Source organism: Colias croceus, chromosome 8 (assembly GCF_905220415.1).
Source record: "Colias croceus chromosome 8, ilColCroc2.1".
Lineage (NCBI taxonomy): Eukaryota > Metazoa > Arthropoda > Insecta > Lepidoptera > Pieridae > Colias > Colias croceus.
In genome coordinates this window covers 7,194,732-7,209,788 of record NC_059544.1, presented here as the reverse complement: position 1 = coordinate 7,209,788, position 15,057 = coordinate 7,194,732, and the positions used below count along the sequence as shown (strand labels likewise).

Below are 15,057 nucleotides of genomic sequence, written 5' to 3'. Positions count from 1 at the left end.
GGGGTGAAACCGCGCGCAGCAGCTAGTCCATTATCCATTACAATATCTATACTAATATTATAAAGCTGAAGAGTTTGTTTGTTTGTTTATTTGTTTGAACGCGCTAATCTCGGGAACTACTGGTCCGATTTGAAAAATTATCTCGGTGTTAGATAGCCCATTTATCGAGGAAGGTTATAGGCTATATATCATCACGCTACGACCAACAAAAGCGGAGCCACGGGGGTGAAACCGCGGGGAGTAGCTAGTCATTAATATTAATGCTTTATTTCTCCGTTCTCGCTTTGTAGGATGCTCTAATTGGCAGTTCTATAACGATACACAGAAACAATAATGTTACCCAATTATATCCTGAAAAGCTCTTTTTGATAGTGAATATAATTATCCTTTTATTGTATAACATACAGAGTAAGTTGTGAAGTAGTTTATGTTTTCTGATATTTTATGTTTTATAGCATTCTAATGAGAAAAATATATGAGAAATTTATTATCTAAACGAATACGAGAGTAACTTATTTTATATAGGGAAAGTAAAATATATTTTCCTTGAAAAGGTATAAAGAAAACACTTTCAAGTTTAAAGCGAAGAAAAAAGTTTCAAAATCGCTTAATTAATTACTTAATCTGAGTATATAGAGTTTGAAGAAAAATAAATATATTTAACATTATTTCATACAAAAGTTTGTCCACTTAAAACTATCTAAATCTCGATAACGTGAAAATGAAATTTAAATTTTTATCATTAAAAGTTCAACACAGACTGGACTACATTTTGTTTCCTTGAATTTCAGATAAAAATATCACAGTAAAGGTGATAGCCACTATACACATACCCACAAAATTAATAACAACGCGAACGTAACAAACTACATTGTATTTTTATAAAAACCATTTGCCATAACTTCCCAGAATATGCAACGACAAACGTATATTGTTATTTGAAAATTGCAAGGGATAGGTATTTAAAAATAGAATCTGCTTTTAAAATGAGTAATGAATAGTAATCAGCAATAGGTTGTACAGTGTACGTAACTGATGCAAAAATAGACATAATAACATTACAAACTTTATTAACGCTTTTATGTACCTGGAGCTGCGTAGCAACGTGGCCAAATTCCAGACATTATGAAACATTTATATTTATTGACCGTATAAATTAATAGTAATAAAATTGAGAACAAAAAAAGATACGAAAAAGCAAAGTTATTTTAAAGGACATGTTTTACTATATTATGACCGATTTTTTTGCTGTGAATTACTTAAAAATCTATTTCTTAACTGCATTTCAATTGAGGATTAAGGAAAACATAACAAGGATGTTTCCAAACCGGTCTTACTCTGCATTCATTTAAGATAATAAGGGCCGATTTTTCAATCCCGAGATAAACAGTCTGATAACCACCCCTCGAATAGATTAAGGGCCGATTTTTCAATGCCCAGATAAACAGTCTAATAACTACCCCTCGAATAGATTTATTCAATAGCTTATCTAACTCATAACGGCTCGCCTATTTTTCAATCGTGATTTATTTGATGAATAACTATCTGACCAAATATTTCCATATTGGCAGCTCTGCTCTTGGAGTGGCGAAACAAACATATTAAATTAGTCAGGTTAGAGCGGGATAGAGTCAACTTGCAATATGTCAACAACCGTCATTATGACTCACGTCAGGAGTGCATTTTAAGTTTATCTTGTGTTCTATGATTGTTGATTATTGTTTTGATTCGAGTAAAGAGTTTTGATTAAATTTGTGTTAAAATTTATATATTTTACGATGGAAACGACATAAAGGCAGCGTCCGGCAAATTTTCAATGGCATGATCATCAGTAGGTACTATCAAAAACATCAATTTCAATATGATTTTAATTGATAATTATTTTATAGAAAGAGGCTTTATTGTAAAAATTCTACGCTCTATGTTATTACATACGAAAATATCCCAAATTTGACGCGTCAGTTGTCAACTCAAACGTCTAATCGTCGAATAGCACGCTATCTGGCCGTTGGAGCAGCAGATAGATTTATTCCTCAAATAACGTAGTTATTCGATAGATAAGTCCTATTCGTCTATTGAAAAATTGAATATTTTGTTAACTGAAGAATAAAGTCTATCTAGCTGTTTATCTGGGCATTGAAAAATCGGCCCTTATTCAATTGTATATCTAACTCATAACGGCTCGCCTATTTTTCAATCGTGATTTATTTGATGAATAACTATCTGACCAAATATTTCCATATTGGCAGCTCTGCTCTCGGAGTGGCGAAACAAACATATTAAATTAGTCAGGTTAGAGCGGGATAGAGTCAACTCTTGCAATTTGTCAACAACCGTCATTATGACTCACGTCAGGAGTGCATTTTAAGTTTATCTTGTGTTCTATGATTGTTGATTATTGTTTTGATTCGAGTAAAGAGTTTTTATTAAATTTGTGTTTAAATTTATATATTTTACGATGGAAACGACATAAAGGCAGCGTTCAGCAAATTTTCAATTGCATGGTCATCAATACTATACCAAAAACATCAATTTCAATATGATTTTAGTTGATAATAATTATATAGAAAGAGGCTTAATTGTTAATAATTCTATGCTCTATGTTATTACATACGAAAATATCCCAAATTTGACGCGTCAGTTGTCAAATCAAACGCCTATTCGTCTAATAGCGCGCTATCTGGCCGTTGGAGCGGCAAATAGATTTATTCCTCAAATAACGTAGTTATTCGATAGATAAGTCCTATTCGTCTATTGAAAAATTGAATATTTTGTTAACTGAAGAATAAAGTCTATCTAGCTCTTTATCTGGGCATTGAAAAATCGGCCCTAAAGGTAATAAATAGTGTTTTATATATAGTTGTATTAGATTTTGCACTGAATAAGTACTAAGTACTAACCTTTATGTGTAGTTTTCAACAAAAAAATAGGCAAAATCTTCTGATTTCACGAAATTTTAAATTTAATTTTGCTTCTGTAAAAGGTACAATGCATCATTTTCTGCAATGTTCAATGTTTACGGATCAATGTTTCCTTTTTTTACAAGTAATCTCTATTTTTCAATAAACAACTTTTTTACAGAAGAAATGCTGGTCAGACTGTGTAATGGAAAATAAATTCGATTTAGGACCTTTCAACATCGATGTGCAGAGCCAAATTTATATTGGAATGAAATATATTCAGAAGTATAATTATATTCCGTTTGCTAAAATAGACATATTATAATAAATTTACTGCGTTCGATTTTCCCGCATGGATATTATGATTAAGATTTTTTTTATATTTCTAATATTATATTATCAACCATTAATAAAAAATTTAAAATAAAAAGTTTGTAACGTTTTCAAGTTTCATTATTAATAACATCTTAACAAGGATGATTTTTATATAACTGAATTAAATGTTCTACTAATATTAAAATGAGATGAAAGCGAACTTTCACTGAAACGTAGAGAGGCAGGCAGCTGTTAAGAAAAGTTTAAATCAGTTGCGATTACGATTCTCTTTCATTATAATGAAATGTCTAGGGCACAACTATCTACCAACCCACATCATCTATATTTTTCTTTGTACCACTCTTGAAGATGATATTTTTTTGTAATCTATTGTCCCAAGATAGCCAGACCAGCTATTAAGTACGTAGATAAAAATTGACACTTCTTCAATATTATGTATTTTGCAAAGGAATACCGTTGTGTATTTCATATTCCTTAAATCAATGGATGAATAAGAATATACTTATTACGTTAATTTGTATAATAGTTAATCTTTATTTAAATTTGTAACATTAAAATGAAATAAAAATAAAAATAATTGATGTGCAAAATTATACTAGTAAGAATCGCGTCTAATTTTCTCATTAAGTATTTATTGCTATTGCCTCCTAATAGTCGTTATCTGCATTTAATTGTGAACTGAAATTCTTTACGTAACCTAATTACGGCATCTCACGAACACTGTTCAAAACAATTCATTCTGTTTCCCACTTGTTTCAAAATGGATGTTATAAATTTAATTTATTTAATTATAATCTCTTTCATTGTCCCTTCAAGATTGACTGTATTAATTTATGTATTTGTAAAGTTTTTCCCATTTAACGCAACTTGGTGAAATATCTTAAATTTACGTTCACGTTTTTTGCTTTTTTATTAACATTAAGGTAAAATTTTTACCTTGTCATTATTTCAAAGAGCAATTTGATTAAAGTTGCGCATTTAATTATAGCGTCGAATTTTTAGCGCTGAATTTATTTAAAAAAATGTCCATACACAATGATTAAAATTAACCTAGTTATAAAGAGTTTTAGAATATGAAGCGAATTAAATAAAAACTAATTGATTGAATGAAGTAATAAATAGTAAAGTCCTATATTGTCAGCTTTCTAAAAATAAAAAATAACAAAAATAAATTTACCACAGAAAATACAAAGTACTTATAAAAAAATACTTACTCATAAAAAATAAAAAACAGAACATATTTCACTGTGTAAATACCACCATAAAAACTGTATCGATTTTCTACATCACAGTGGCTGTATTATATCGATCGTCCAACCTCCGTAGAGTGCATTAGTGGGCTACTATACTATATATGGATAAAATAATCCTCGAATACTAAAACAAATTTTGGTAAGTACTCTTTTCAATCCTGTAAATCCAATCATTCATTTTCTGTCATTCTAAATTAATTTATTTTTCGGATGCACAAAAAAAAGTAAAAATTAGTTCTTTGTCTGCGTTTATTGAAAACTGTCCTCATATTTGTTTCTTTTTTTTTTCATTTCTTATAATACCTTGTCATTTCTCATTTTCAATTTCATGTATTTATTTTATTATACTTATAGTTTTCATTGATCAATTGTAGAGCGCGTATAGCATATCATAAACATACACACCAGCAAACAGAATTAGTGTTATCATAATTATGTTATTATTTTGTTAATATAATAAAATCATTTAGATTGAAATCACTAATAAAAGAATATCTGCTAAATGCAGATGTATTATTGGAGAAATTTAACAACTAGGACCTAGGTAATGTAATTAAACAACGGTTTAATTTGATTTTAAACGATTGCTGTATGTATATGCTTGCAAATTAATGTGTTTGAATCGCCTGTTACTTTATAAAATAATATGCTAATTAATTCTGTCTATCAGACTTTATACCCTTTAAATTTCATTATTCCTTCACCTTGAATAGGTAAGGTACGATGCGTTGATAGTTTTTATTTACGACAAAAATCCCTGAATTAATTAATAAAAAAAAAAAAGTTAAGTAATATCATAAAAGAGGCTTAGCGATCGGTGTAGTTACCAGGTTGAGAATAAGGAAGGTTATAAAATATACGTCAGAAACATGAACTTTTATAAAAAATCCACATCGTTAAATTTCAATAGATAACCATTCAATTACCGGAGTGAAATAAAATCATTCACTGAACCAAAATAAACGTCTGATTCGAGTTGTTCGACTCATACTTGCAAATTACGAAATCTTTTAGGCAATTTTTTTCCTTGTTCTTGTGCTAAACATACCTAATAAAAATTAAGTATTTCTTATTCGCACCTAATATATTTATGGTTATGCATTTAAGTATTTAGTCAGGAGAATTAATGAAAAAATTGCACCTTTGACCTTAGTTTAAAATTGGTTGTGACATTGCTTAATTTAAATACAATACGAGTAAAGTGACTCGTTAAATTTATGAGATGATGTTAAATTTTTGGGTATGTACGTTTTTAATCTTGTAAAACTGATATAAGCAATTAGCAATTAAAATTGTATAAAGCATGTGTTTTAGGTAGGTAGTCGTTATGTTTCATAGTAATTTATCAGTGTTCTATTACAAAAACGTAAACAAGTTTCCAAACCTTAGTTCATCGTCTTCTCTACGACGTGTATTGTATTTCTAAATTACTAAGATAGCTGATTTATCGTTATTCATCCAATTACTTTGTATGAATTGCAGTTATGTTTTGAATTACTTTCAAGTTTCAATAACCACCCACGCACCCAATCAGACGTAATTCTATTGTCGTTACGACTCAATAAGCAATATGTTATTATATACCTAAATTCGATCATGAATACATGAACACCTTCTCGCATTACCTATATGGACTGTGTAGTGTAGGGCATAGGCAACCTATGTGAAGGCTTTCGATAACCTATATAGTACAATATTGTTTTAATTGTTTATATCATACAATTTGAAATATCTAACTACATATTAGACTAATAAAACAATTTAAAACTTTAATTACTATAAAAAACACAGTAAACTCCTGAAAAAAATGAATTAATGTTTAACTTAACTGAAATACCGACCATTGGAGTTTATGATAGCCGTTGTATCATTTGTATGGAATCTTTTTGCATCAAATGTTACAAATTACAATGTATAACATTTTCAAAAGGAATTACCCACTACTCTTACCTATACCTACGGTTTTGAATAAGCAACACTTTTAGGGTAAATATTACCTACTCATATTTTACGAAAATGATGTAATAATTCAAACAATACGAGTGTATTTTTTTTTCGTACAGTTTTTCTTAATTTTTCCATATATTCCATTATTGAAAAAAAATATTTATTTGCATATTAACATATCATAGTTTAAAGTTTTAACAATAATATCCTTGCGCCAAAAGACCACCACGGTACGCGCGTTCGTAAGTTGGTACCAAATAAAGCTGACCTTTTCGACTTTCCAAAATTGCCTAGACTATGAATTCAAATTTATACTACGTCAATCATAAAATTATATTCATTACTCCGAAATATTGAGTAAATGTCGCATTTATTATTATATTTACATCAAAGCGCAAAGGCATAAAATTTTATTTTAAATAAGTAGTGTTTTATAGTGAAACATTACTGCCTACTGTGTTATTAAGTTTTTCGTTCTCACAGGTTGTAGTTTACAATGATGAAGGATTAATGGTTGAAGCCTGAGGGCTTGTTATAATAATTTTGTCTTAAAATTAAAGTGAAGTCCTGTGTCCACTAGTGGGGTTAGGGGCAGATGCATTATACCTACACCTGTTCGTGTTCCACTGATCGATAATTTGCAGTTGCTATAAATGAAATAGACCTTTCTTTACATATTTATAGACAGATACGAAATAAATGCAAAAATCTGTTTTTTTATACTTTGGTAGTAGTAGTAAATAAATTAAGACAGCAGCTTATTAGAATCGCGCACGACCACGTGAAAATGTACTACGACTATCTATTAATATTAATAATATCTTCATATAGATGGTGTGACAAACAAAATTTGTCCTCGAAAAAATAATTCCTCTTACACTTATTTGAATTGTTAAGTGGCATAATAGCCCGTCTTTATTTACCAAATAATAAGCAATTTGTTTAATATTTAATGATTCATTAGTGGTTTGGAATTGAGAAAATATAATTCACGAATCATAGGAAAATCAATCATGAAGATTTACGTTAATCCATCCTAATATTATAAATGCGAAAGTAACTCTGTCTGTCTGTCTGTTACTCAATCACGCCTCAACTACTGAACCAATTTGCATGGAATTTGGTATAGAGATATTTTGATACCCGAGAAAGGACATAGGATAGGTTTTATCCCGGAAATCCTACGGGAACGGGTTTATCTTTGAAAACGCGGCGAAGCCGCGGGCGGAAAGCTAGAAAATATAAATCATTGAAAGTAAATAATTACAATGCAATACTCAGTTAACATTCTGATAATACACGTGTACGATTTAATATAAAATACATTTTATTAAATGTATACTATATTCAATTATCTTCCTGAAATAAAATTATAGTAAGAAAATACCTAGAGTATAGAGTATAGACAACATTTCCTTTGGTATCTGTTTGATATCCACTTACCTTACTGATGTTATTATTCCAAGTGTTTCAACAAACCCTTTAAGACATTGTAAGGGTTCAAAGTAAGAATTTGACTTATTGTTTTGCATAGCAAGAAAATTATTTAAAAATGTAAGATGGAACAAAACGTCACGTCATGGTGGATGACTTTTAGTTGAAATAAAAAATTGTTAATACTGTTTTCTGCTTACTTGAAAAAATTGTTTACAGTTATTGATCTTCTCATCAATATAATAAGAAACATATTTTATAAACGCTTGTTCAACCATTTTAAACTGACAACTCAATATTTCTGAGCTACTGATTCACGATGTAAACTCCGGGGTTTTATCGATAGATTGAACTATGTTCTGAAAAACTAGGGTTGGAAAGTTGGAATTTAATATTTTATTAAACATTTTTAATTTAAATAAGTGACGTTGAATACTGTACTGGATAAAAAAACGCGAGGGCTTTTTGATAATTAAATAATTCTGAACAACATATTCGTACGCTTTTTAATTAGTAATTAAATGATCATATTATTTTCTCTGTTGTTATTCCTGTTTTCTTTTGCTATGTCTAAAATTGATAAACCGAGTGGGCAGTAGGTATCACGATGCACGACGCAGCTCCTTGAAAAGTGGATGTGGCCACCACAAGTCGAGACCTAGAAATTAACACAACTCATCATATTTTCTCGCCTAATGAAAAACTAGCCTCTCACTTTAAACAAAATTCCGTGCAAGAATATCAAAAGAATCCCCTAACGTAAACTTTTCTTAGGATCATTAAACTTTATCGTCCATAAAACCGTGTTACTAGAACACAAGTTTATCCTAATCATGACGCAATTTCACGTTTCTCGTGACAATAAAGTGTGACCAAGGGCTACAAATGTAAATGTTGTCGATCGTGATTTATAAAAAACATTATAGTTCAATAAAATTAAAAAAGCGATATACTAGGTATATCTAGGCTGTAATAGTTTGTTTGTACGAACTAATTTCAGGAACTCAGTAATGGCTTGAATTCAAAAATTGTTGTATGGAATAGGCCATTCATCGAGGCAGGCTTTAAGCCATTGAAAAGTAGAAAAAAAATATATATGAGCAGACGAATTAGTAACGTTACTTTTTAATTGCCACTTCAATTATTGATAATTAATTTTCAAAAGGAAAATAATTAAATAAATTTTGTCTCGCAAGTTTTTCACTGGGTTGAAACAAGGTTGAAACAGTAGATATTTCTTCAGGTCTCCTTCACAATTAGTATTTAAAAACTTTATTTATTTATATTTAAGTACTTAGTAATATTAGTAAAGAGAATAATATATAATAAATATAAAATAGAATACTTATATATAGTTATAGAAGAAACATGAAAACAAAAATAAAATTATCATGCACGAATGCTCTACTAAAATTTCGACATAAACGCTTTTATGTGATAACATAGTATTTCAAGAGGACAGATATAATCTTATGGTCTAAGATCCGAATATAAGTCGAAATGCAACGGCGTGATAATAGAATGAGACCAATTTTTATAATAAATTTAGTGTATTAAAAAATTTATTAAAAATGGGTTGACTGGAAAAATCTTGGACAGGACATTTAATGAATTAAAAAAAAATTATTAAAAATCCCCGCCAGAATATAAATTATTGTTATATTATGTAAGTTGACTTTATATCAACACAGGCATATATTTTATCTAGATAATACAAATACGATATTTTAATTCTTGTGATCGATGCATATTTTTATTTTAGAGCTTCGAAATTCGCTATCGAGATCATAAAAGTGTTACCTATGCTCGTTGCCTGCCTATATATTTAAAAAATAAAAATTTTGTGCTATATAATTTTGATACGTAATAGAACATTGGCATTGATATTAATAATTCATGGGAAAGTAACTGTTTGTGTATATTTATTTACTTTTTGATGGATGGAATAAGCTAGGAGGTTTATAACTCAAGGAATGGCTACTGCTTGGTCGATTTATAATTACCTACCTACTGTTGAATGGAAACATGTACCGCTGTCGTGTGACAACTGAAAACTATACCTAGGTAATGCTTGCGAGAAAAGCCTCGGGTGAAAAGCTAGTTAATATCTCTAAGAAGCGACAAGAAATTTTACTAAAAATAATTCAATTATTATGAATCTTCATCTCTATTACCTTGCGTTTGACACGATAACTCAATAATAACAAAATCGTAGTCGTTAGCTCGCGTGTCTAATTGCAATTAAAATTAGTACCTAAGGGTCAGCGTTTTTAATTATACATTAGCAAAATAGATTCAATATTAATTGGCGATTTAATTGCCGAGTCTGATTGATTGCATCACCTTTTTAAAATTCTAAATATTTTTTACAATAAATTTAGCCTACGGGTATTGTAATTGTAGTTTCATTATTGACGCGCTGATAGAAAAATAATAATTAAGAAGCTTTTTACTATATGAAATAGCTTTGCTGACAGCCTTATACCTTCGTAGCGACGTTTTTGAAAAGCTAATTCACATAATTAAATAAGAGTAAAAAAATATATAAAAAAGCAACTAGGTTTCCGGAGTCTAGGAGTTCCGGTCGACCGTCGTAATCTATTTTTCATACACCAAGTGATGTGGGTGCCCTGGCTGAACAAAGTTTGCCGGGCCAGTTAATTTAACTGTAACAAAGAGCATTTATTTAAAAATAAATAAGTACATGTTGTATATAAATCAATTTCTTTTACAACAATTTTCAACCAATGTATTAAAATATTTATTTTCTACACCACAAGGATGTTACAAAAAGGTTTTATGTTTTCTGAAATTCTTTCCATCGACATGAAACGTTTGAGACTTAATGATCTGCAAACATCGAAGATAAAATTAATATGATATCGCGTTTTTCATTGTTCCCATAAAGAAAAACATTTCTAAAAATCCCATAATTTTAACCTACATAATACAATGATGTTTTAAAATTCGACGTAATTTATATAGGAAGTCATTTATTTTCAGTTTTATAAGGAAGTATATATAACCCTTTTCGGAGTTACCTTTTTAGTGACCTCCTCAACTCAATACTAAGTATTTTGCGATAGTGAAATAAATTATAATAATTAATACACATTCAATTGTATGGCACCGACGCAATGTATTGATCTATATTATAATCAAATAAATTTACAAATTAATTACGTTCTCCTATAATTAATATTTAAAATATGGATGTATATTAATTATTGTTTATTAGCCATTGGTATTCATAAAATGAATACAACAAATCTAATGAAGTCTCAACACAATTATCTATTAATTATTAGAATGTATAATCATGGGTTATACTAGTGTACAAAATAATTATTTGTACCCAATTTAATTAAATTATACCTTGATATAAAATACCCAAAACGAAGTGAATTCCGCCATATTGTTTAACTAGCTGCTCCGCGTGGTTTCACCCCTGTAGCTCCTTTCCTGTTAGTCGTAGCGTGATGATTATAACCTTTAGCCTTCCTTGATAAATGAGCTATCTAACACCGAAAGAATTTTTCAAATCAGACCAGTAGTTCCCGAGATAAGCGCGTTCAAACAAACAAACAAACAAACTCTTCAGCTTTATAATAATAGTATAGATATTAAATATATAATCGAAATATTGTGGTGATTATCAACGTTCTGAATTATTTATTAATTTACCCGTGGAAATTAAACATATTTTCCAAAAATGTAAAAGTTTTATCGCCACGTAATTCATTACTTTCAATCTTTACTTGTTAAATGTAGGTACCACAGTTCCCGGGCTTTTTGTAAACATTGCATTTTGCAAACACCTAACACGTAGTATAATATGTATACAATATTATACTGGGTGTCACTCAAGTGCTGCGCTGCTTTTATAGTATTGTCTCTTCTTCGCAAGTTGTATTTTATTATGATCATATTCTAATGTAATTCTTTAAATGGGACGGAAAACTACGAAATGTAATTCCATTACCGAACACCTCATACATTCATATAGCTGTTATGTTAATTGCAGTGAATACTCGATACATTACACACTCGCATCTAGAATGTTTTGTTTACCTGAAATTCGTTATTGAGTAATAACATCCCATCTATTAAAATAATATGAGTTTAAGTAACCTTGTTTAAATAACATGAAGAGCTTTTACATTTTTTGTGGTTATATCGTTGATTATATTATAAAATTTTCGCTGATTACAGAATGTGTCAAGTTTCAAGTTAACTCAATACGATATCAGCAAATGTGAAGGACACATCATTATGAAAATTAACAACTGTTAATAATTATTATTTATCTAAAAAATCTTTTTTCTTGTTTCAGATACATCCATTGTTTCTACGTGTGTTAAGATGATAATGGTATCAATGATGAGTCAATGATGTGCGTTCAAATAAACACCTTGCTAGAGCACAACAATTGCAATGACTTCAGTGAGCAATGTGACAAATGCAACTCTCAATGTATCCGAGAATGTGGACCCGACACTCATTTTCGGACCTCAGCGGGATTCTATGTTTATCGTCGTTCCTATCACGATAATATACAGCCTCATATTCATAACAGGCCTATTTGGAAATATCTTCACATGTCTCGTCATTATACGAAACAAAAATATGCACACGGCCACAAATTATTACTTATTTAGTTTAGCAATATCTGACTTGCTTCTTCTAGTTAGCGGTATGCCCCAAGAGATGTACTCGATATGGTCCAAGTGGCCATATGTATTCGGGCATACGTTCTGTGTCATTAGAGGATTGGCCGCAGAGACATCTACTAATGCGAGTATTTTAACAATAACATTATTTACCATAGAGAGGTATTTAGCGATTTGCCATCCGTTTGTTTCCCACAAGATGTCCAAATTGTCACGCGCAATCAAACATGTTATTTTATTGTGGATAGCATCTCTGGGACTGGCGTTACCGCAAGCGTTACAATTCGGTATCAGGGTTCACAAAGGTGTCACTATGTGTTTACAAACAAGAGTCATAATTGAACATTCCTTTGAATTGTCAACATTTTTCTTGTTTTTTGCGCCGATGATTGTCATCACCGTCCTTTACTCACTAATTGGACTGCGACTGAATAAACCCACCGTACCAAAAGAAAACGGGACGGGTAAAGATGTAACGAAAAACAAAAGAGTCATACATAAAATACAGAGGAAAAACAGTACACAGTCAACAAAAAGAGTTGTTAAAATGTTAGGTGAGTTTACAATTACGTCAATTACTAATTTAGTGGCTGTCTTGAAATATTTTACAAATAAACCTATTAAGTAAATCAATAACGACGCCACTGAGTAAAATTTATTTAAATATGAGAAACAACAAATGACGTTATTAAATAATTTTATGACACGTGTTTGTGAAATAATTAACCAATTTATTAGTATAAGTAGGTACATCGTTTATTTACTCACGTTTAAGTTTACTTAAGTTTCAAATTTAGAAAATTAATTATAATCTGAGTCAAATTTAATGTATTGTTTTGTTTTCTTTCAGTTGCAGTAGTGGTGGCTTTCTTTATATGTTGGGCGCCGTTCCACGCCCAGAGGCTTGTAGCGATTTATGGCACAGCTGAAAATCATTTAGCCAAATCTCCGCTACTGCTCTCCGCGTACTACTTCCTGACCTACACTTCTGGAGTGTTCTACTACTTGTCCACGTGTATTAATCCCATATTTTACCACATTATGTCGAATAAATTTCGAGAAGCTTTTAAGGTTTGTATTAAAAATTTTATGACCTGCTAAATATTGTATTATTTGTCCATACGCAAGCCCTATGGAAATAACAGTTTTATAAATAAATGTGTTAATTTCAGTTTATTAAACGATTTCTATTTCAAATTTATCTTTTTAATTTTGTTTAATTTATAAAATAATAACTGATAACTCACAATAATATTTGTTTGTTTTAGTTAACAATGATGCAGTGGTGCTGCAGAGAATCGAATAAACCAGTCACAAAGCGATGTTCCTACACAGCTGTATCTTTTTCCAGACACCCCACCTCTAGTTTTATGAACTCCGGTAATTGCCTTTATATGAAATATTATCCCACCAGCTAAATATAATGACCTAGCAATAATCTTAACTCCCTGTTATAAAAGGAACTGTAACATAATATGGTGGAAAAGTTTAGTTTGTTTTTCTTGGGAATGAAAGAAAAGCTGTTATAAATCTTAATTACATGGGAACGGCATTGCAGACATTAATTTGTGTTTATATTTTGCCTTTGCCTTAAAATAATATTTTGTGGTGTTACCGTAATCACAAAAAACAATCAACAGTCAACTGAGTCAAATTTTTTTGACTCAAAAATTTTTTCTTGCGTTTTTTTTTATGGAAATTCGATAAAAAAAAACCTCTTATATTGCCGTATTGAAATTTTCTAATAAATGTGCCATATGAATATTAATAAATGTAAAAACTTTTATTTCTTTTTTCAGGTTCATTCAAAAACCAAGTTATAAGCAAGAAGGGGTTGAAATCTGAAAGCCGGCCCAAAGAAAATGTACCCAGCTCACGAGTTTTCAAAGTGTGTGAGAAATGTAAAAGAACATTCTCTGTGCCATCTATAATTGAATTAAAAAGTTGTAACCATAAACCAGAGCTTGATACAAACATTTAAAATAACAGATAATAGAAACAAAACTGTCTTATTTATCTGAGTGAAAAGATTTTATGTGTGATATTTTTTTATTATTAGATAAGTAAATGTGGTACCAGATAAGTGTAAATAATATTTAATTATATTATACAAATTTATTTGATTTTATTAAGTGTTTTAATCAACGAATTCTTTTACGGTTAGAACAAATAGATATAATTAAAATTGTAATTAAAAGATTAAATTCATTTATAAAAATTTGGATGAATTTGGAAAACGAATGACTGATATGTATGCATTTAAAATATACGTATACGTAAAGTGACGAATTTTATGAAATATGAAATAAAATGATGTTGGACAGATTATTAAGGATCTCTCTTCCCCTCTTATTTATAATGTGTATTGTAATATAAAAAAGGTTCCGACAATAACCAATATATAATAATAAATAACAACGAACGGACCACTGAAATGTATTCAATTATTTCTAATTCAGCTCTTGTAAACACCATTTATGTGGGTAGGTAAGTAGATCAGACTATGGAGTTATTTTT

The 15,057-nt window shown here is 29.9% G+C and overlaps 1 protein-coding gene across 1 annotated transcript in view; it reads left to right on the top strand.

The window, feature by feature from the left end:
• The window catches only part of LOC123693994 (pyrokinin-1 receptor-like), a 35,244-nt gene extending 20,187 nt beyond the window's left edge, over window positions 1–15,057 (top strand). Inside the window, exons 2-5 of the mRNA XM_045639283.1 lie at window positions 12,204–13,094; window positions 13,391–13,611; window positions 13,809–13,920; window positions 14,340–15,057. Coding sequence (XP_045495239.1) covers window positions 12,305–13,094; window positions 13,391–13,611; window positions 13,809–13,920; window positions 14,340–14,521 — 1,305 coding nt within the window. The 5' untranslated portion in view covers window positions 12,204–12,304 and the 3' untranslated portion in view covers window positions 14,522–15,057. The remainder of the gene's footprint in view (window positions 1–12,203; window positions 13,095–13,390; window positions 13,612–13,808; window positions 13,921–14,339) is intronic.